This window comes from Equus przewalskii, chromosome 26 (assembly GCF_037783145.1).
Source record: "Equus przewalskii isolate Varuska chromosome 26, EquPr2, whole genome shotgun sequence".
In the NCBI taxonomy this organism is placed as follows: domain Eukaryota; kingdom Metazoa; phylum Chordata; class Mammalia; order Perissodactyla; family Equidae; genus Equus; species Equus przewalskii.
The window spans coordinates 35,923,995-35,946,722 of NC_091856.1; the positions used below are offsets into that span (position 1 = coordinate 35,923,995).

Genomic DNA, 22,728 nt, shown 5'->3' on the forward strand with positions numbered 1-22,728 from the left:
CCCAATTCCCCCTTCCCTGAGCTCAAGAAAACATCCACACGTTAACCGGTGGGGTTCATCTGCTCTTTAAAAGAAGAGGAGAGAAGAGGCAAGCACAGTAAAGCTGTGTGCACAGAAATGATCGTGGGTTAAGCACGGGCACGAGGTCATCCAGGTCCCCCAGGTGACTGAGTTCCTCTCAGCCCATCCAACCCTTCCTGAGGACGCACTTCCTCGTGCCTAGCTTCTGGGAAGCCAGCTTTCCCACTTGGGCCACCGAGGGAATTAAGGGGATGCCCGTGCTGGGATCGGGAAAGCTGCCCGTGCTGAGAAATCCCATCAGAGCCTGTGGGCCAGGAGGTGTCCACCCCACCCCACCACGCTTCCCAGCACCGTCCTCCCGGGGCGCGGGGAGAGGCCGCACCACTGCGCCTCAAGGAGCCCCCGGCACACACAGCACGCCTCCCCCATCAAGGTCAATTTCAGCGTCTAGTTGCTACGGCCAGTCTGGCCATATTGGGGCAGGACAACCCCAGTCTCAGTGCTGGGGCCAGAGGGGTCACCAGCTAGAGGAAGAAGATCCGAACAGATGGCCCCCTAAGGGGGTGCCTGAACCCAACCCCTGGACAAAGAGCTGAGGGGACACAATTCCTGCTTCCAAATCGTTGCTTCCTTCTCCTTTTTTCATTCCACGGGTATGTACTGGGCAGCTGCTCCAAGCTGGACTGTGGGGCTGCCATCCGTCCCTGCTTCAGGGAGACGGCACCACGTGAACCCAGCTCCCAGACCAATAAATCGGGCGTGGTCCTTGCTCTCAGGACTTCGAGAATCTGCCAAAACCTACGCTCCTGTGAAGTAACCACATGTGCAATCATGCCTATGGCTGCATGGGGAAGGGAGCATGGTCTGGAAAGGCGGCAGCCGGATGCTCCGGGGGTCCTGGAGCTGAAAAGGGCAAACGGGTCCGTGCCAGCTGGGAGCCCAGGAGCTCAGCTGGATGGGGAGCGGCTTGGGTTTGCTTTCTTGGAAGGCCCTGAGCAGTGAGCTGCCAGATTTGGTTTGTAAGACAAAGACTGAAGCAGCCAAAGAGAGGACCCCCAAACACAGGCGCCCTCGCACCTCGGGAGGCAGGGGCCAGGTCTCTGGGATCTGGGGGGGAAGACCAGTTAGCTTCACGTCCTACTGCGCATTGGTGAGGGCTGTGGGACCTGGAACACAGGGTTCCGTGAGAAACCCGACCCACTTGTCAGCTCTGATTTAGTGTTTCGTCAGACAGCCCCGGATGGGAGCGAGCAGCACGAGGCTGCCCTCTGAGCTGAGGACTCTCCACCTGGCTCTTCACGCACTTCAAACCAGGCTCGGACTTGCTGACCCCGCCCAGCCCGGCATCTGGCAGCGGCCTCCTCTGCATTATTAAACCTAATCCAGCACTCCACCGTGCAGGGCCACGTGGCAGCTCCCAGGCCTCCATCCACCCCAGACCCCGGCACGTAGCAGGTCTGCAGGTGGCCCTCCCAGGACCCAGACTGCGGCCCGGGGGCTCCGTCCCCCACACCCTGGAAATCGACCGCTGGCGAGAAGCCAAAGCAAAGGCCCACCACCTCCGTCGCCTTCATTTCAGGGGACAGCAAAGAGCAAGGCCTCTGCAGGTGACCGATCAGGGATCAAATCCTGGCTCTACTGAGGGCTTGCTGTGTGACTCTGAGCAGGGCACTCTCCCTCACTGAGCCTCAGTTTCCCCAACTGTAGAACGGGGGTAGCAGCAATTGTTAAGACTCAATGAGATAACACATGCAGCTCCTTCCACCCAAAGGGTTCCTGTACATGACAGCGGGGGTCACCTTCCTCCCCTCTGGGCGGCTCGCCCCCAGGAGCCCACCTGCCAAGTCCAGAGCCTCAGACACAGGCAGTCCCCATGGTCCCCACGGCCGCCAGAGCAGAGCTCCAGGCGCTAAATCCTAGAGCTGGCCCCTGGGCTTCCGTTACAACTGGAAAGTGCCCCTCAGCCAGGCTCCCCCAGCCCTGCCCCAGGGTACGCAGGGTCAGCGCTATTGCCAGGTCCTCCGACCCACCCTACTGAGCTCTTTCTCCTCCTGCCTGGGAAGGAGACCGGCCCCCAGAAACAAATGTTCACATAAGAAAGCTTCGGGGCAGCGCTCGGCTCCAAGTCGGTTACTCAGGACATCGAGCACCATTCAGAGAATCTAGGACACGGCATTTAATTTTCCACCTTGTGTCGGCGTTTCAGGTGAAAGCGATCCAGCCTGAGACACCTCTGAACTTCTCCTCGTTGACTTGGCACGTGCAGGGAGGAGAGCTGGGTGCGACTCACTGATGTCGCTCCCTGCAATGTGGCCCCCAAGGTCCGTGTCCACCAGCAGCTTCCCGGACCGACCCCCTGAGCAGACGCCTCTGTCCTCCTTGGCCCGCCTGATGCAGCCGAGCAAAGGGGCAGGGGCAGGGCCCCGGGTTCACCTCCTGTAGGGCGACACCAGCCCGCAGTCCCTGAGAACCAACTCGGCCTCAGAGGCCTGGGGGTGCCCAGCACCGGCACCTGTGCTGCAGGGCCTGCCACTTTGCTGGGGACGAAGGCATTTCCCGGGATGCGGGAATCCCAGTGCTAACGCGGGGACAAGTTGAGTACCCAAGGCCTGCACGTGGCAGACAACAGTGCTTCAATTTATGGCGCTGACGTGACCTGAGGGGCCCGCGGAGGGCCACTTCCCGGGCCCCAGCCTCAGTTTCCTATTCTGAAAACAGCCTCAGAATTAGGTGAGGTGGGGCTGTGGGAGGGCAGCGGGAGGGGGGCGGTGGGAGGTCCCCACACCATGACAGCATCAGGTTCAGCCTCATCTCACCAGGTGTGACCAGGGGCCAAGGGCAGGAGCAGTGAGTTAGGAGAGGCTGGCAGGGGCAGAGGGGCCATGGGAGCCCGCCCCCAGAGACGAGAACCGGGCCACAGGCCCCTCAGGCACCAGCTTGCCAGGGAGATGGCAGCCGGGCAAACTTTAAAGGCACACGGAGAACCGCAGCCTGGAGGACCTGACAGACCGTTAATTATTGGAGGAGTCACCTGGTGCCGCCCGCTAATTGGCAGGGAGTCCTTGAAACACTAGGGTTTCACTCATTAAAAATGGCTCTCCTGCTAAAGAGCCCCAACTGTCAAAACAAGCTGATGTGTGGCTTTTCTCTTCTCAGACCGCCGCCCCACCCAGTGCAGACTGCCATCCTATCAGGGGGCAGTGCCAGGCCGTGCCACCTCACCCATGCCCACACCCAGCTCAGGCCACACCCTGTATCAGAGACGAGGGGGACCCGCACCCACCATGCAGGCCACAGGGCGCAGGAATGGCCAGAAAGGCACAGACAGCAAGAGGAGAAAAGGTGGAAGGATAGCCTGGGGAAACCAGGAGGGCTTCTGGCAGGAGGTGGTGGGGAGCTGGTTTGGAGAGCAAAGTCTAATTCTGAGTTCAGAGTTCAGCCCCGTTTCAGACAGACGTCGGGTAGAGTCAGCCACACAGCTTCCTAGCCCATGAGCTTGCCCGGGGACTGAGCCCCCAGCCTCAGTAACTCATCCGTAAGATGGGGACAAACCACGTGCCTCAGCATCTCGTGAAGCTTCACAAGATGCAGCATGGACACGCCTCCCACGGGCTGGCACGTAAGGAGGTGGGGGGGAGGGGTGACGGCGAATGTGGTCATGACTTAAGGCTGGAGGAGGCAGCTGGGCAGAGGTGAACATGTCCTGTACACTTGGGGACGTGCAGGCTCAGTGTGGCCGGAGGGGGAGGCTGACGTGCTGGGAGGGGCAGGAGTCTGACGGGGAGGGAGACAGTGACCAATAGGTGCGCCCCGGTGCCACCAGCAGGATCTTAAACCAAAGTCAGCATAGAGTTGGAGGGTCTCTGTCTATACGTGGTGGGGGTCTAGAAGGCGGGGCTCTGAGCTGAACCCACTGCCTGCCCGGCAGTGACCTCTGATGTCTGCCAAGGCAGGTCCAGCAGAGGTGGGGGCTGGGGGGAGAGGTGCGGCCTGCTCCGAGGTGACAGGGGGAGACGCCAAGCGCTCCCCCAGAGGAGAAACCTGAGGGACCCCCCAAATCCCAGCCAGGCTGCTTCCAGAACCCTAGTGAGGCAGAGGAAGCCACTCTGACCTCAGGGTCAGCAAAGAATGGTTTGTTCCCTTCAGCCCCCTGTCCGAGGAGGGAGGGCCTGGGCGGCTTCTCAGCAGCTGTGCAGCCTACTGCATTTCGACTTTCCGGTCCACTTCTCAGAATGACACAGGTTTGGAGCGGAAAGGCTGGTGGGTGGGCAGGGCCATCCTCCCCGACGAGCGGGGCCCAGCCTCCCGCAGCCGCTCTCCTTTTCCTTCCGTGCCATCTTGGCCTCTTCCCAGGGAACACCTGCCCAGGCTTGGCAGGAAATCTCCACAGCCTGCCAGGGCCCTGCCCGGACAGAACGCTCGGGACACATCTTCGGGGAATGGGGAAGTGACACAGAACCCGTCACCGGCCTGCACAGGAGCCTGAAGAGGCCAGCGGGGGGCACCCCAGCACCCCGGCCTGCACAGACCTCTGGTAGCACGGCTTCTCCTGTGGCCTCTGGGCTCAGGCTGCGTGCATCTCCCTGTCTGCCGACAGAAACACACGACACCCTCTCCACACAGGTTTCCAACCTGGGCCATGATGGGCCAGGGCCCCCAGTGTCCTCCCGGCCTTGGCCCGGGGAACGGTGCCCAAGCTTGTATGTGCTGGGCTGGGAGAGGCGGACAGGCTGACAGACAAGCAAACTGTAGCCCAGGCATCAAAGGACGGCAGGCCCAACGCCCGAGGAGCAAATGAGGTGGCTCTGTCCGAGGTTCTGGAGCTGGGGCCTGGGCTTGACACACTCTGCACCCCAGCGGCACCTCCCACGCCCCAGATGGCTCCCCTTGGGGCGGCTCAGACCATGGGCTGACCACCGCACCCCGGGACACTCCAGCAGCTACTGAAATAAAGACGACTTCTTTTCCTCCTTCTCCACAGCCAGAGCTGTCCACTGCTGAAATGACCCCCTGGGCCCAGGGACGGCCTATGGGGCAGAGCAGGGCCCGAGCCGCCTCTGGACCCTCCCTCTGCTCCTGATCACACAGTCGGGCCGGTGCTGGGACACAGGCCACAACGCCATGTCTGAGCTTCTGCCCTGGCACAGCAGTATGAGTCAGGAAAAGGAAGCAGGAACACTCATTTGCCCTGCGGGTGTCAAATGCACACTGCTGCTCTGGACAGGGACCGTGGGAGGAGACTGCACGGCAAGCCCAATGGACGGGGACCGTGGGAGGAGACTGCACGGCAAGCCCAAGTCACGGTGTAAAAAAAGCAGATCTTAGCAAACACAGCAGAGCTAGGAGACGAGGTAGGGATCTGGGGGGAGGGACCGGTTCAGGGTTCTGTGGGACCAGCAGGTTGCTGTGTGACCTCAGACAAGTCCCCTCCCCTCTCTGAGTCATGTTCTACCACTTCAAAGAAGAACAGATGGTGGTGGGGGGATGGAGGGGACGTGGAGGTGGAGGTGGCCTTCTCCCCTCCTCTGGCTATCCTGCCTGCCTGCTGTGAAATGAAGCGTCAGCCCAGTGTCCCCAATCCTCTGAGTCCCACGAAGGCCTTTGCATGCCCCCAGGGAGCCACCATGACAGGGAGGGCAAACCAAGGCCTGCCCGCAGTCACACCCACCCCCACGACCCCGGCAGCACCGGCATCACTAACCCATCACAGGGTTCGCTCTGGCAGACCTGGGATGGACGGCAGTCCAGGTGGAAGGCTGGCCTGTGGGCCCTGGTGAGAGAAGCAGGTCAGCTTCCCGGGCGCTCTTGCCAGTCCCTCATTGCACACCTGCTGCCCAGAGGTGAGGTCAGTCTCAGGGCAGTCCAGTGGAGCCTCTGCCCGCTGGCCGGGGGTCCAGGGGCAGGGCACACCAACCCTGCTCAAAGGACACAAGTGAAACTGAAGCCCTCCCCCTGGCTCACAAATGAGGGGGCGGGGAAGGACTCAAGAACAGGGGGCTGTCCCCAGGTGTCCCCCAGTCAGGCATGACAATCGCCCACAAGGTGGGGGGCTGGTGCCGTGTCACAAAGCAGACACCAAGACTCAGAGAGGTGAAGAAACTCGCCCGAGGAGACCAGCCAGGAAGCGGCAGAGCTGGGCTTGGAGCCAGCACTGCCCCCAAGAGGAGCCACAGCAGGGAAGAAACCCAGGAGGGAGCAAGCTTGTGCCCCCCGACCCCTGCCCAGGTTCTGGCAACAGCCCCGGCCATTCCATGGGACTGACCAGACAGAGGGCCTGAGGTGTCGCTCCCTGCACCCCCAGCACCTCCTGGTGCCCATCAGCCCCTGCCGCCCTCCCCCACAGCCCCCTCCCCGAGCCTCCATCACCCCCTCCCCGATGTCCATGGCAGCCCCTCACTGGTCCTGGCCTCCACCCTGGAGCCTCCGTAGTCCACGTGGCGCCAGAGGACGGTTCTGGACAAAATCCCAGAGGCCACTGCTCTGCTGAAACCCCAGGGCTTCCCCACACACTCAGAGAGAGCAGAGACCCCCATCCATGCCCACCCCCCCCAAAACGGTCTCCTCCCCACCCCGGCCCTGGTGCTCCTGCCCTCACCCTCTCCATCCCGCAGGGACCCCAAGCATCCCTCCCAGAGCCTCTGCCTGAGCCTCCGAGGCCCCAGACCTGCTCAGGCGACTCTGCTCACTCCCCAGGGGTCAGCCCGAACGGACGTCGCCTCCTCTGATGGGCCCACTGACCATCGCATCTGAGTACCCCGACTCCCGCCCCTACCCTGTCCCTCTGCCGTCCCACCCTCACACTTGTCCCTTGGAGCCCAGGGTCTGGAAGAAGATGACACACAGTAGGTGCACAAAACTAGTGATGGGCCAGGATGAGAGCGGGGAGCTGCATGCCAGAATGTTCTGGCACCGGCCGCTCTGGACGTGGATGAGGACAAGGGCAGGACTGCAAGCCCTCCCACCATGCACCGGGGGAGTCTGGCCTGGCCACCTCCGGGTGGAGAACTGGACCTCAGCCCTGCTAGATGGCGCCAGCCCTGGGTCTGAAGGCGGCCTGGGCGGGCTGGGCTGGGCGAGGGCCCGTGTCCAGGCCTGCGATGGCTCACCTTGGAGTCTGTAGGGCTGAGGGCCCAGCCAAGCCTCAGGGCCGGGCTCCAGCCTCAGCTTTAATCAGAACCACTGGTGCCGCACGGCTGCCCTCCTGGGAGTGGCGTGGCTGGACACCCATCCATCCAAACCCCGCTCCCGGACCACTGGCCAGATTTCCAAGCTGGAGTGATGTGCAGGGCCCCATGACGGCTCAAGGAAGGGAGAGTCCAAGAACAGAATTCACCAAATGGCAGAAAACCCAGCTTTCTGAACCACCCAGCCCCTGGGGACCAGGCCAAAGCCAGATCAGCACCTCCACTGTGAGCAGCTCCAGCGCCGGGTTAGCTCAGTGCCTGCCTCAGTCTCCCTACCAGGGACCCCAAAGGGGAGATGGAGCCTCAGCTGCCTACAGGGTCAGCAGGTGAGGCCCAAGGCCAGTTTTCCCAGCCCCCGGACGCCAGCCCTGCCAGGAACTGAGGCTGGAAGGGCCCGGAGACGCCCTGGGCAGCGGATCTGCGCCTGGGTCCATGCTGGGCCTGGGATCCCTGACTCCCAGCTGACTCCCCGCTGAGGACTGTGGGGCGGAGTCCCAGTTCCACCACCGACCGGCTGGGTGACCCTGGGCAAGAGGTGCCCTCTCGGGGCCTCAGCCTCCTGCTCTGCAAAGTGAGGCTGAGATCCCAGCCTCCAGGGTCCAGGTGAGCCTCAGTGAGCTGACCACGGGAAGTGCTCAGCCCCAGGAGAGGTCGCTCTGCTGTATGGGGGGACAGGAACAGGAGGGGGACAAGAAGGGACAGCAGCTCCAGAAGGGCCAACCGCGCTGCCCAGGACATAGAACCACACACCACGAGCTGCGCTCACCACACGACAGTGAGCGGAAACAGCCACTGACACCTGATCGGTCCTTTATCAAAGGTCCAAAACAATGAAGACTAGACAAAACTACACACGAACTACAAGGAAATTAATTCTACAACGGCCAGGAGACAGACAACCTCACGTCAGGACGGCGGCTCCTTCCTGATGGGGCCGCCGCGGGCCAGGACCAGGGAGGGCACAGGTGGAATGTTCTAGTTCTTGCGTTGACTGGTGGGCTCATGAGTGTTACCAATAACTAAAAATTAAATAAATGAATGAATAAGAATTAAAGAGCGAGAGATCAGAACAAACAGAGAAGAGGAGGGTAATGAAAAAAGCCGGACGGTCACTTCCGACGTTCCTTTCTCTCCCGTCAAAAGGCTGCTCCGCGCTGAGTAACAACAAGGCCGCGTGGTGGTGGGGCAGCCCACCTGAGTGGGGAGCCTGTATCTCTGCGGGACGAGCAGGAGGTGAGGGAGACGGCTGTGGGCGACAGGCCGGCTGCGGGCTCACTCGGGCTCCCCTGCCGAGGGCCACACGTCACCGCGCCGGCTTGTGTTTGAGGTCAGCTCCACCATCCCCTCAACGCGTGACCTCGGGCGAGTCCCCCAGCCTCCCAGCCTCAGGTTCTTCCCCTGTAAAATAGGAATGGCAACAGTCCCCACTCCCAGGGGTGAGGAGGATCAAGCAGTGTGGCAGGTTGGACTCCTGTCACCAAACATCCTGGCTCCACTGGCGGCGCAGAGTCTGTTCCAGCCGGAGGCTGTCGGTCAGCCTGGCCCCGGGGCAAGCAACGTGGAGCGGCACACGGCAACGCACACGCTGGCGGCTGTTAAGTCACAGAGACTCGGGGGCTATTTGTTGCCACTGCAGAACCTGGTCGGTCCTGACTGACAGAAGCCGCCGGCGCAGACGAGAACGACAGTGAAGACAACACGGGGACATTCGGAGGACAGGCCCTTTAACACTAAATAATAATTGGACCGTTCAATAAGAAATAGTAAGAAGTCTGTCCCTCTTGCAAGGACGAGATGAGCGGGACTCAGGCTGGTCCGAGGGCTGTCCCTGCACATGAGTAGATGGACCCAAAGCACCTGAACACAGCTCCCTTTCAAATGACGCTGGATCTTACGATGTTTCTGATTCATTTGTTCGGCAGCCTCTTGCTAAGACTTCGGCAGGTCCCTCCCTACTGGCCACAGTTGGGAGCAGAGCTCAGGGTCGCAGTGAGCATGGACGACCTTGCCCCAGAGCTGGGCTGGGGGGCCCTGCTGACGACTGGCCTCCCAGCCCACAGGCCCCAGTGCTGAGCATGCCGGGACATCCCGTTCTGTTCCAGAGGCATTTTTAATGCGCTCTCATCCCTTCTGCATATGGATAAACCCCACTGCAAGACACGACAAGACTTTCCTCTCGTTCTCTGCAAACGAGCCAGCAGCGGCGTGCAGCTGCCCCCATGAATTTTTCATGGTGGTATTTGCTGGAAAGGCTGCCTTTGACTGTTTTCCTTGTTACCGAGTGAAGCCGCCCTTGCTCCCTAGAGGCTCTGAGAAGGCTCGGGCCCCGGCGCACGTGCACATGCTTCCCACCCCCAGCACTGAGTGCTGTTGGTACAGGGCGCCCACAGAACAAGAAGACCACTGTCCTCGGAGGCCCTCCCTCCCGTCCCTGCTAACTGGAGGGGACCTGGGAACCCCAAGCTCCCTGCCAGTCGCCGGACTCTTCCTCGGCAGCCCGGTCTGAGGGCGGCAGGGGCTGCAGAAGGACTGGGGTAGGGCTCATGGGGGCATCGATCAGCTTCCAGGAAGGGCACCAGGTATGCCAGAGCCTGAGGGGCCCCCACCTGGTCCCTGCCCAGAGCTCAATGCCCAGCAAAACCCACGTCCCTGCTGTGTTAGCGTCCTGGGGCTGCCACTGACAGAGTCCCACAATGGGTGAAAACAACAAAAATTCATTCTTGATGCTAGAGGCCAGAAATCCCAAACCCAGGTGTCACAGGGTCATGTGAGGCTCTGAGGAGGAGCCCTCCTGCCTTTCCCAGCTCCTGGGGGCCCCAGGCGCTCCTTAGCTTAGAGCTGCATCACTCCAGTCTCTGCCCCATGTCCACACGGCCTCTCCTCATCTCCCTGTGTCTCTCCTCCATGTGTTTCCTACAAGGACACTTTTCGCTGGATTTAAGGCCCATCTGGGCAATTGGGGTGATCTCATCTCAGGATCTTATTTAATTACATCCGCAAAGACCCTTTTCCCAACAAGCTCACATGCACAGGTTGGGGCATATCTCCTTGAAGCCACATTCAGCCCCCCAACCCGGTTGGCCTGGGCGCGCCATGGAAAGCCAGGGGCTGGGACGCAGTGGCCTCAGGCCTCCTCGCCTGAAAACCACCGCTCCGGGCTGCTGGGGGCGGCCCTGCTCCACCCTGGCCCCAGGCTCTCAGCACCGCCTCTGACCATCAGGCCCCTGTGACCCTCCCTCTCCAAGACCAAGAAACAGCCTCAGAGCCCAGAAAGCTGCTGAAAATCACAGCAGCCTGGACCCAGTGTCTCAGGTCGGCCCTCAACCCTGCACACCTGCCCTGCGTACAGCTGTGCTGCATTCACCTGCCCACGGCCAGGGGTCCAATATCCATCTCCCCACCTGACAGGGACCAGTGCCACAGTTCTAGCACCCGGCCCGGGGTCTGGCACCACCAGGTACCAACAGAACGAACGAATAAATGAATGTATGGCTGCTGACTCCCCGGGCCCGGTCATGACCTGCTTGGGATCTCAGGAAAGTGATGCCCTCTGGGCCTCAGTTTCCCCCAGTGCCAAAGGAGGGCAAGAAGGGTCCTTCTCGCGTAAATGTTCTGGACCATGAGACCAAGGCAGAGTCTGGAAGGGGGCTCAGGGAGCCTGTGAGTCTGCGAGTGTCATGGCGACGAGGCCAGGCCTCAACGCCCCTTTGCTCTCCGTCCTGCTGCCCAGCGCAGATGACCTCTTGGCCCACGAGGCAGCTCAGGCTCCAGGATTTTCATCAAACAGCGATTCTCTCGTCTGGACACGGGGATATCTGTCAGCGAGGAAGGACTAATGTGGGCACCCGTGACATGTCACCCACCAGGATTCCAAATCTGGGCCCCTGGGCTGCCCCGAGGAGGCCGGGGTGCTGGTATGACGCTGGTGAGCCGCAGATTAGAGCAGACACACCCCCCCCGGATGCACAGCACCCTAACGTCTTCAAGACATCTCAGGCACAAGCGTGACCCTGGGCTCTGCGGCTCGCACACTGAAGAGCTCCCCAGCAGACGGAGCCCACTCTCCCTCCACCCTGGAATCGGGGATCAGAAACTCACGCACGGCCTGCTTTAACTCTCAGAGCCCACTAGCACATGGGGAAACTGAGGCACTGAGAGGCGGCTCCTGCTGCCCCTCAGCTCTGGATCTCTGCATGCCAGGCGCTGTGCTGACACACACAGACGTTGTCTTTCAAATCCTTACAACAACCCAGGGAGTTACAACTGAGACCCCGTTTAACCAGTGAGGCCATCAAGGGTCAGCGGACGAGGACAGTGACCCAGCGTCCCACCGCCACCCAAGTCAGCAGCTCACTCCTTCGTCCACCCCCTCCGTTATGAAACACTGTTGAGTGCCTACTCTGCGCTGGGGGGGGCAGACAGGTCCTAACGTAGTTATCACTGCCAGACGACAGAGGCTGTGACCTTAACCACCTTACAGCCCCACACCAGCCACCGACCAACGGACATTCATGTGACACAGGGCATAGGGAGGATGGACGGAAGGACAGTGGACAGATGGAAGCACAGAAGGACAGATGGGTGAGTGGATGAGTAGAAGGACAGACGGACAGGCAGACAAATGGATGGGTGGATGCGTAAGTGAATAGATGATGGATGGGTGGAAGAATGGGTGGACAGATAGGTGGATAGATGGATGGATAAGGGGGTGGAAGGACAGACAGACAGATAGATGGGTGGATGTCTAAGTGCACAGATGATGGATGGATAGATGGGTGGATGACGGACACATGGATGGACAGACGGTTGGATGGACAGAAGGACAGGCAGGCAGCTGGGTGTGTGGATGGGAGGGAGCGAGCGAGGGAAGGGAGGAAACAATAACAACCCACGAGATGAGCAGTGTTCTCTGGGGGCAGACTGACAGCACGGGCAAGTCCCCCCGGCACGACGATAAGGACCCGGGAGTGCAGCAAGGAGAGAAACTCAGCTGCGTTTTGTCTCTTAAGGAAGGCGCGGCAGACCGCCTGCTGAGGGAGCTCCGGCTGGCTGTCCGTGCCCCTCCTGCCGGGCTGCCATCTGCATCTCTTGACTGACGCCTCCAGCATGAATGAGCCCCAGCCGACCCGGCCAGAGGCGGCCAGTTAACACACTTTTGAACAAGTGTGTCTCCTTGCAGCTCTCGTGCCCTCGATGGCGGCAGCAGGGAGAGGCACACACAAGCACTCCGTGGGAATTCTGTTCAGCGGTGGGAGGGAGGACGGACCCTCCCAATGTCGGGGGTGGAGCTGGCCTCTGGAGGTCAACTGGCCCCTAGCCATCAAGTACTGCCCTGTGGGGCTCACCATGGTGCGCTTCCACTCAGTCCTAATGACAACCCCGTTCACAGACGGTGGCCGGGGCTCAGGTTTCCAGGGAAGGACGCTGCAGGCCCTGGACAGTGGAGAAGGTTCGAGGCCTCTACGGTGCCACCTAGGAGCTCCGTCCTGGTGGCCAATGAGAAAGGACGTGGCCTTGGTGCCACCGAGGTCAGCCCTGGGCTCTCCCCTCTCCCCCAGGGCTGCCCTCTCCTCCCGAGTGTGGGTCACTGTCATGGACTCTGCAGCAGGTGGGCCTGGGGGTTCACATGGCCCAGCTTGTCCCCCCACAGCAGATCCACTGAGGACAGGTGGCCAGGACGTTGGATGTCACCAGACAGTACGATTAAAAGCATCTTGCTGGCAGAATGAGCTGCTAAGCATATAAACCACCACTTCCTGTCCAAAGTTCCTCTCTTGTGGGAAGTCCAATCACCTGGAGTTAACCAGGCAGCACAGGTGGGGAAAGGGACATTGCCAGCCTGGATGGTGGTAACAGAGAGACCTGGGGACGGTGCCTCAGAAAGAGGACTCTAGGAGCCAGGGCCAACGTCCGCAAACACAGGAAAGACTTGAGAAGAGGTGGGGTTTCTCGGCCGACAAGACCTTCACCTTGGTGAGAATGAACGGACGTTGTGGTCTCCTCCCCAGCAACGCACAGTGCGCCGGGTGCCCCAGAGCCCCTGCAGCCCCTCCGATTGAGAAGTCTCGCTTCAGAGAGATCCCATACCTTCAGGCGATTGAGAAGGCACAAGAAGGTCTGGGGGTGGGAAGTCAAGGGCACACCGCCAACCATCTGGATGGACTTTCCTGGTCACCGAATGGGCTCCAGGGAGCTCTCAGCCCCTGGAGGAACGAAGGTGGAGCCGTTGGGGGCCGAATCTGGAGAGCCCATTGGGCAACAAGGTTGACTGACTGCTGAGCTGCTCTGCCTTCGGGTCTCTGACCCACAGGAGCATGTGGGGTGATGGCTCCCTGTCCGCAACCCGACACACGGGAGACGGGAGGACGGGCTCTCTGCAGGCAGCACGAGACGAGAGCGTTCACCCTCAGGTCCAGAATGCTTTGTGGGGCTTGTATGTGGACACGCGTGTGTGACATTCTGAGAATTCACTTCAAACTCAAAAGGGAAGTTCCAGCTCGCCAGGGGCCGAGGGACGTCCAGTCTTTCCCACCCCCTGCCCCCTGCCCCGCCCACCCACCCACCCTGCAGCCTGCTGGGGCCCCAGGGAAAGAGGTCAGCTGAGGCAGCCACTGTGGGCCGGCCCCTCTCCAATGGGGCTGGTCACTCAGATTGGAAGAAAATAAAAGATCAAGCATGAGGAGCCCTAGGCACCCCAAATTAAGTACAGAAAACAGAATTTGGCGGTGGTAAAAATGTGCAAGAGCTACTGTGGTGAGGGGGCTGCAGGGCCAGCCGCAGCAGCCACTTCCCACCTGGTGGCCTGGCAGGACCCTCCCCTCTCTGAGCCACAACTTCCCCATCGCGTGATGGGGCAGAAACAGCGCCCTCCCAGCGGGTTCTCTCCCAGGCAACAGGAAACCCGCTCAGCCCAAGGTGGCCCAGGACAGCCACCAGCAAAGGAGAGCTGTCGATGAGCGAGCCCATTACACAGTCATCGCGTAATCGTCCTCTGTGATGTGGACACGGGGGCGGGCGGGGGGAGGACTCAGCCTTTCGCTCACCAGCCCATCCAGGAGATTGGGGATCAATTTTCTGGGAGAGCCAGTCTCATCGATGTGTCTACTTTTGTGTTTTTTTAGGGCAGAAAATAACCAAAATGTCAGAAGGCAACCAAAAGAATTGAAACGAGGTATTCAAACAAATACGGGTACACGAATGTTCACTACAGTATGACTTCCAACAGCCACAGGGTGGAAACAATCTAAGCGTCCATCCACAGACGAATGGGCAAGGACCGTGGTCCATACGTACGATGGGATGCTCGCCAGCCACAAAGGCATGCAGCCGTGACACACGCCACAACACGGGTGAACCCTGAAAACATCACGCTAAGGGAAAGAAGCCACACAGAAGCCCACACAGTGTATGGTCCTGCTTGTATGAAATGTTCAGATCAGGCCAGTCCGTAGACAGAAAGCTGCCTGACGGTCTCCAGGGCGAGAGGGCGGGGGACGGGGAGAGACTACCCAATGGACGTGGGGTTTCCTCTTGGGGTGTGGAAATGCTGTGGCTCTAGAGAGGGGTGGTGGTTACACAACACTGCGAGTGTGCTAAGTGCCACTGAATTGCACACTTTAAAAGGGTTAAATCTACGTTACGTGAATTTCACTTCAATTAAATGAAAAGTCAGAGAGCAGGAGAGAGGACGACCGGGCTGGGCCAGGATTGGGAATCAAAGACGGAAGCTGGCCCCTGCCCCCAGGAGCACTCAGCCCGGGGAGGACCCAGAGCCCACCCCACGACGGGACGTGCCACATGCCTGGGGCTCCATGACAGCCTCTCTTTGAATCCAAAGGACCCTGTGCGGATGTCACCTGCGTTCACTCCTACTGCTGCTGTCACCATTGCCTCAAACAACACGGATTTATCACCTTGCAGCTCTGGAGGTCAGAAGTCTGAAATGAGTCTTATGGGCTCAAATCAAGGTGTCCACAGGGCTGGCTCCTTCCAGGAGCTCCAGGAGACAATCTGCTCCTCGCCTTTCCAGCTTCTAAGACCACCCGCCTCCTGCGGCCGCATCACTCCAGCCTCTGCTCTGTCATCACGTCTCCTTTCCCTGACTTTGATCCTCCTGCCTCCCTCTTGTAGTTACAAATTCTGCAAATTGCATCTATAAAACCCACTTACATCCACAGAGGGTCCAGGAGAGAGGAGGTGGATGTGACTTTCGGGGAGCCTCCTTTCAGCTCACTGCCCCAGCCAGCGGCCCGTGGGCATCCACTGAGTGTCAGGGGCCACACTAGTCACGCTGCACAAAGTACAGCCTCACAGCAGCCTTATGTGGCAGAGTGAACTTTCCCAGTCTATAGAAGAAGAGACAGAGGCTCCGAGAGCACACCTGCCTAAGGTTACTGGGAAAGCAGGTGGCTGACAGAGGAGCCTGCACAGCTGAGGGCTCCCCGCCCCCACCTTCCAGTGTCAGTCAGAGAGTCTCGCCCTTCGCCATCTCTTCCCTCCCAGCCATTCGGAGCTGGGATGGTCCCAAAGCAGGACACCTTCAACCTGGCATCCCCACACGCTGAGGTGGGTCACTCACCGTGGAACTCCCCCCACCGCACTTCTGATCTCCCAGCTGGCACCAGGGTGCAAATCCTAGATTATGTCTCCTATTCATCAGCCTTTGAGAAGTATAATTGGGGCTTTTATGGAAAATCAGCTCATTATGCAAAGTGCAAGGGTTGTGAAAATGATCATTTTTAAAGGAATATGTTGGGCTCCGATCCAGCCACGGAAGAAACAAGGAAGAGATTCCGCAGGGCTGTGGGCTCATCTGCATTTTCAAAAGATGAATGGGCTTAGCTAACCAACACCTTTTGCTGATCCATAACACAACACACCCTTAGACGGAGAGCCGGGTTCACGTTTTGTAAGGTCCTGGTGGTCCCCACATGTTCAACCGCCTGCGGAACCTCTCGGCCTGCACGGGGGACGGGGGAGAGTGCTCACTGGCGGTACTGCATGGGCAGCCAGAGCTCGCTGCCCGGCCCCTGGGCTCGTGGGGTGAGCTGTGTGGAGTGACAGAGGTGCTGTCCCCATCTGCAGAGGGCCCGCGGAGGGAAAAGACCTCGGAAAAGCTCTGGATTGGGGCTCAGACAAAGAGGGGGACATGCAGCGTGGAGGAGAGGGCACAGAAGGAAAAACACTGACGGGCGAGGAGATGCGGTGAGAGGGCAGTTCCTTCTGTACAGGTGCCCCTCCGGATCCCGAGGCCCCTCCCCTCGTCTACAAACATCCCCCACCCCCGTTTCCCCACTTCCTCCTCTTCCCGTGGGCAGCAGAGGCTTGACTCAGCAGACCTGGGGCGCCCACACCCTGGTCTGGCCCTGGCCCAGCTCTGGGGAGGGAATTCCAGCCCTGGGGAGTCCTGCCAGACAGCAGTGTCTTTGTTCCCTGGAGCCCTGGGCCACGCCAGCGAGTCTCTGCTGGTGACGGGATTTACGGGGAGCCTTGGGCTCGACCTCTGCAGAGGCTGGAGGCTAGGGTCAGCCGCACAGGGGCTCAGCTGTGTCTACATGACCGATACTCAGCATACTGGACACAAAGCTCCGGGGTCTTCCCTGGTTGGCAACCCCCCTCGTGTGTTGTCCCACGTGGTTCTGGGAGAGCTGCGCGCCGTCCACAGGCCTCCGCTGGGAGGGGGCGACTGGAAGCGCCGGTCTCTCCAGGACCTGCCCAGGTGCCTTTCCTATTCGCCAGTTTGACCCTGTATCCTTTCACTGCAATAAACCATAGCCGTGAGTCTAACGGCCTTGCTGCGTTCCGAGAGTCCTTCCAGCCAACTGTCAAACCTGAGGGTGGTCTTGGGGACCCCATCACACCCCGTTATGTTATTAAAACAAACTTTAATATCTACGGAGCCCTTCTCTGGGCCAGCACTGAGCTAAAGGACTTACACACCTCATCTCAACAATCCTGAGACGCCCCTGCGTCCATCCCACCGCACCCATGTCCCCAGGGACTCAGAGGGCAGCCTCCACACAAGGCCCACAGCTCACAGGGACCAGGGGGCAGCCTCCGCACAAGGCCCACGGCTCACAGGGACCAGGGGGCAGCCTCGGCACAAGGCCCACGGCTCACAGGGACCGGGGGCAGCCTCGGCACAAGGCCCACGGCTCACAGGGACCAGGGGGCAGCCTCGGCACAGGCCCAATGGCTCACAGGGACCAGGGGGCAGCCTCCGCACAGGGCCAATGGCTCACAGGGACCAGGGGGCAGCCTCCGCACAAGGCCCACGGCTCACAGGGACCAGGAGGCAGCCTCCGCACAAGGCCCACGGCTCACAGGGACCGGGGGCAGCCTTGGCACAGGGCCCACGGCTCACAGGGACCAGGAGGCAGCCTCCGCACAAGGCCCACGGCTCACAGGGACCAGGGGGCAGCCTCCGCACAAGGCCCATGGCTCACAGGGACCGGGGACAGCCTTGGCACAGGGCCCACGGCTCACAGGGACCAGGGGCAGCCTCGGCACAGGGCCCACGGCTCACAGGGACCGGGGGCAGCCTCGGCACAGGGCCCACGGCTCACAGGGACCGGGGGCAGCCTCGGCACAGGGCCCACGGCTCACAGGGACCAGGGGGCAGCCTCCACACGAGGCCCACGGCTCACAGGGACCGGGGGCAGCCTCGGCACAGGGCCCAGGGCTCACAGGGACCAGGAGGCAGCCTCCGCACAAGGCCCATGGCTCTCAGAGACGCAGGGTTTGGATCTGCGTCTCACCCACTCCCGCAGCCCAGGCCTCACCCCTCTCGGCTCCCCATCTCCCGATGGGGTGGCAGCCTTCTGAGCCGGGGTCCTCTTTCCCCCCGAGGGACCCTGGCACTGCCCAGGTGGTTCCCGGAGAAGAGAGAGAAGAGGGTGTGTCTCTGCTCTCCTCTGCCCTGTGAGGGTGACTATTCGCTTCTGCCCACCCAGGACAGGAGCGGCTTGGGAAGCACCTGCATTGTGGAGCAGCTCGGGCCATCGGGGTGGAGATGGGGGGACAGGGCAAGAAGGCCAGGAGGGAGGGCATCACCCCGTTCTCACGGAGTCTCCACACGAATCAGAGGGCAGGACACACACTGGGACAGAGGCAGGACCAGCTCCCGTGTTCTTCACCACCCTCTAGGCCATCAACAGGGTCCCTCTGCCAGCTGTCCCCCAGGGAAACAACGGCTCTCAGAGCCTGCGTGGGGAGGGAGCGGAAACGGCCTTGGCCTCGAGACAGCAGGGGCACGGAGAGCCTGGACACCTCCGAGGACCGTGCTGAGGCCACAGCGGGACCACGGCCAGCACAAAGCCAGACGGGCTCGTCCACCCCAGGAGCACAGCTGGGCCCCCAGCACCAGGCGCTGGTTTGGAGAGAAAGTTTGACGGATTTAGAAAAGCGACTGCACTCTAGCGTTACGTGAAAGAGCAACAAAACGACTGACTCCTGCTGCTCAAACTCCATTCCTGCCCACGCAGACGCGCAGACATGCGTGAAGATGAAAGAGCTGCCGAAAAGACGCAGAAGGCACAGCCACACACGTGTCGTCACGGGCTGGCGGGGGACGGACAGAACCGTTTCTGAAAGAAACCAAAACCAAAACCACGCACAGGTCCCCTGCTCCACTGCACCTCGAAGAAACTGCGTTTTCCACAAGGCCCTCGACCAGCAAAAGGATTATGACTCACTAGGGCTCAGATGACGGTTAGCATTTCTCAGCAATGAAGTATTTTTTAATTAAGGCATGTACATTGGTTTTTTTTTAGACATAATGCTATTGCACATTTAATAGACTACAGTATAGTATAAACATAACTTTTTTTTTTTTGGTGAGGAAGATTGTCGCTCAGCTAACACCTGTGCCCATCTTCCCCTATTTTATGCGGAAGGCCGACACAGCATGGCTTGATGAGTGGTGTTGGGTCTGCGCCTGGGATCTGAACCCGAGAACCCCAGGCTGCTGAAGCGGAGTGCAAGATCTTAACCACTACACCACCAGGCCAGCCCCTAAGCATAACTTTCACAGGCACTAGGAAACCAAAAGCGTCACGTGGCTCGCTTTACTGCGATATTCGCTTTACTACGGTGGTCTGGAACCAAACCCGAGATATGTCCAGAGGTGTCTCTGGACTGTCTTTGTATCCAGAAACGAGACACTTTTTTTAATCAAACATTTTAAACCGTCCCTATGACACACCTCATAAAATCTACACTGAAAACAGCCCGTGCGACTGAGGGCCTCAAAGCTCTTAAGAACATTCTAGAACGAACATGAGCTGCACGGTGGGTACAGGGGTTTTGTCTTATTGTTATTCTTTCTACCCTAAACGTGTCATAAATATTCTTTTGTATGCATTTACTATGTAGTCTAAAAACATTTCTAAACAGCCTATCCTGCGTCTGACATTAAAAACAAAAACCCAGGAACAGCCCGGTGGAACAGCGGTTAAGTTCACACGTTCCACTTTGGCAGCCCTGGGTTCACCGGTTTGGATCCCGGGTGTGGACCTACGTACCGCTTGTCAAGCCATGCTGCGGCAGGCGTCCCACATATAAAGTGGAGGAAGATGGGCACGGATGTTAGCTCAGGGCCAGTCTTCCTCAGCAAAAAGAAGAGGATTGGCAGCAGATGTTAGCTCAGGGCTAATCTTCCTCAGAAAAAAAACAAAAAACAAAATCCCTAACTCAAAAGAATTTCCAAGTCCTCTGAGAACCCAACAGCAAAAGAAGTCCCGGTGGTCCCCCGACATTTGTATCTGTTCCGGTGACTCTCTGCACCTGAGCAAACAGCTGGGTCCTGGATGCACCCGGCACCATGGCCCTGGGACCCCAGCCTACAAGCATGCGGCGAGCCCCACAGGCACACCAGGGTGAAGCCACCTCCACGGTCAATCACCCTCACGTTTTACTGGCACCCAGGTGTCCCACCCGTCCACTCCGCCCTCAGGCAGGGCTCTTCCTGCCCTCCCTAGCCTCTCATTCCCACCCCACTGGCCCACGTCCTCCAGGGACATCGAGGAAGGGCAGCTCGGCCCCACCCATGGAGGATCTGGAGCCTGGCCCCTCCTCAGATGTCTCCCTGACCTCTGCTGTATGGGTCAGAATCTGCAATGACCTGTTCTCACTTGGGGCCGCCCCCTTCCCGCGTGTCCCATCCACATGTCAGAAACGCGCAGCCAGACCTCGGGTGTCACCCGATTCCCTGAGGCTGAGCCCTGAGATGCAGGCAGAATTACACCCGAGAGCGGGTCCACCTGCTCCAGCCCCGACACAACAAATAAATGCCAGCGGCATCCTTTGAGGCAAAGCCCCTGCCTCTGAGGGGTGGAGAGTGTATTTAGGTGGGCAACGATCTATGAAAGGATTAATTTGCTGATCTTATTACGTAAATGGAAAGAGATTTTGCAGCCATCAGTAACAGGCTTGCAAGATTTCCCTGGTGTGGACGGAAGGCTCCCCGGCTCCCCGCCCCTTCCAGCCACCACCAACAGGCAGCTCGCCAACACGCTGAAAATGCACGACAAAGAGCCAGGCAGAGGAAATCTGCTTAAAACTCCCATGTCTGTGACGAGGCACGCCGGTGGCCAGCAGACTCAGGGCCCGCACTTTGCACCCCAGAAAGCTCACCTGATCCCTTTGTTCTGTGCCACATTGTGCAGAGAGAGTCTGGACACGGCAGAGATGACCTGGGGGAAGATGAGAGAGAGGCTCTGTAATTTCACAAGAAACCAGAAAGTCATCATAAAATGGTAATGAACTGTTTTGTAGACAGAGAGAACTGTTCACTAAGCACATTTTACCGTGATAAAAAAATTTTTAAAAAACACAGCGTATGACTTTGTAGGCTAGGTCCCTAGTTTGTATTTATCATGCAAAACGTGTCGTTTTGGTGCATGAATATTTGCTGAGGGCTGACGCACGGGCACAGGGCCTCAGAGAGGAGAAGGGCTCGGCTGTCGTCCCCGCCCTGCCGCCCCTGGCACCAGCTCCTGACTGATCGCTGAGCGTCATTCTCACCCAGGTAAGGGCCTGCTCTGTCAGGGCTGCTGGGTGTCTTAATGGAGACCACGCTTGAAAAGTGCTCATTCCAGGGCCGGCCACGTGGTGCAGTGGTTATGTTTGGCATACTCCACTTTGGTGGCCCGGGATCCAGTGTTTGGATGTTAGCTCAGGGCAAATCTTCCTTGCAAAAAAAAAAAAAAAACCCACCCACACAAAGTGCTCTTTTCATGCTGCTGGAAGTTATATGATTAGTGACAACTCATGTTCACGGTAGTGCTGATCCATTTCAGAGATGGGGAAATGAGGGCCAGAGAGGTCAACTGACCTGCCCAAAGTCACAGAGCAGGCCAGGGCATGGTCCAGCCCTGTGTTCTGGCCAGTCTCTTCCAGATACACAACCCGCTTGTCTCCCAGCCTTAAAACCCCGACACAGTTATTGCATAGATCTTCAAAACAACAGGCAGCAAGCAGGCATGAGGCTCTGCAGATGATGATGGGGAAACTGAGGCAGGGAGGGGGAGGCCATGGACCACAGAGCACAGAGGATAACACACACAGGCACGACAGGAAGCTGCTCACACAATTCGTTACAGGATTTATGGGACAGCTGCTGTGCCAGACATCATGCACTGAGGAGGGAGATGCCAGCCTCGACTTTGAGACCTCATTGTGTGAGTGTGCATGCATTCATCTGTGTGTGTGCACGCGTGAGCATGTGTGTGCAAGTGGGTGTGTGCACATGTGTGATTCTGAGATCATGTGTGCTTGTGTGTGCATGCACGTGCATAAAAGTGCATGCAAGTTGAAGTGTGTGCATTGCGTCAGTGTGTGCCTGGGGAAAAGGAATGTGACCGTGACCCATGATGATCACTTGCTAAATACACAGACACCCCCTGTGGGGTGCCGGCTGTCTCAGAAACCGAGCCCAGTCATCCTGGTGGATCCTCACACCCTACAAGGCAGGTCCTGCCACGTACATTTGAGAGACAGGAAACCTGAGGCTAGGCCACTTGCCCAAAACCCCCCGACTGGGACACAATCCCTCAGACTTCCTTTTACTCTGTTCTCCTTCTAGCAGCGATTTTTTAAAAGGGAGGGGAAAACCGCAACCCGCACAGAAGGGTCCTTTCTAGCCTGGCGAGACGGCAGATCGGGCCCATGAGTCGAGTGCCGTGTGCCGCCTTCCGAGAGGCGGTTCTATTTCAGACGCCAGGACTCACAGAAGTTATGAGTCCGAGGAATGACTAGGGTCCTCTGTGTTTCCCCAGACAAGACTCAACTGGCTTATTATGCGGCTGGCCCAGCCGGGGCGCCCACACTTGTGTGCTACAAGGGACCTTTCACAAATAATGAGCAACTTGGCCTCGACTGTTGTTCTTGGCTTTTAAGAGCTCTAAATATTTAGGGAGAACAAAAATTAAAGCAATATTGCTGTACGTCCTTAGAGTTAGTTGATGGAAGGCTGGAAACGTTAGAGGTTGAAGGGTTTGGCAACTGTAGGGCACACACGCCACCC

The 22,728-nt window shown here is 59.1% G+C and overlaps 1 protein-coding gene across 8 annotated transcripts in view; it reads right to left on the reverse strand.

Moving 5' to 3' along the window:
• VAV2 (vav guanine nucleotide exchange factor 2) overlaps nt 1-22,728 on the reverse strand; it is a 191,146-nt gene that overhangs the window by 68,107 nt on the left and 100,311 nt on the right. For all 8 annotated transcript variants that reach the window (XM_070595452.1, XM_070595451.1, XM_070595455.1 and 5 more), the window contains exon 3: nt 20,838-20,896. In XM_070595452.1, the coding sequence (XP_070451553.1) occupies nt 20,838-20,896 (59 nt within the window). The remainder of the gene's footprint in view (nt 1-20,837; nt 20,897-22,728) is intronic.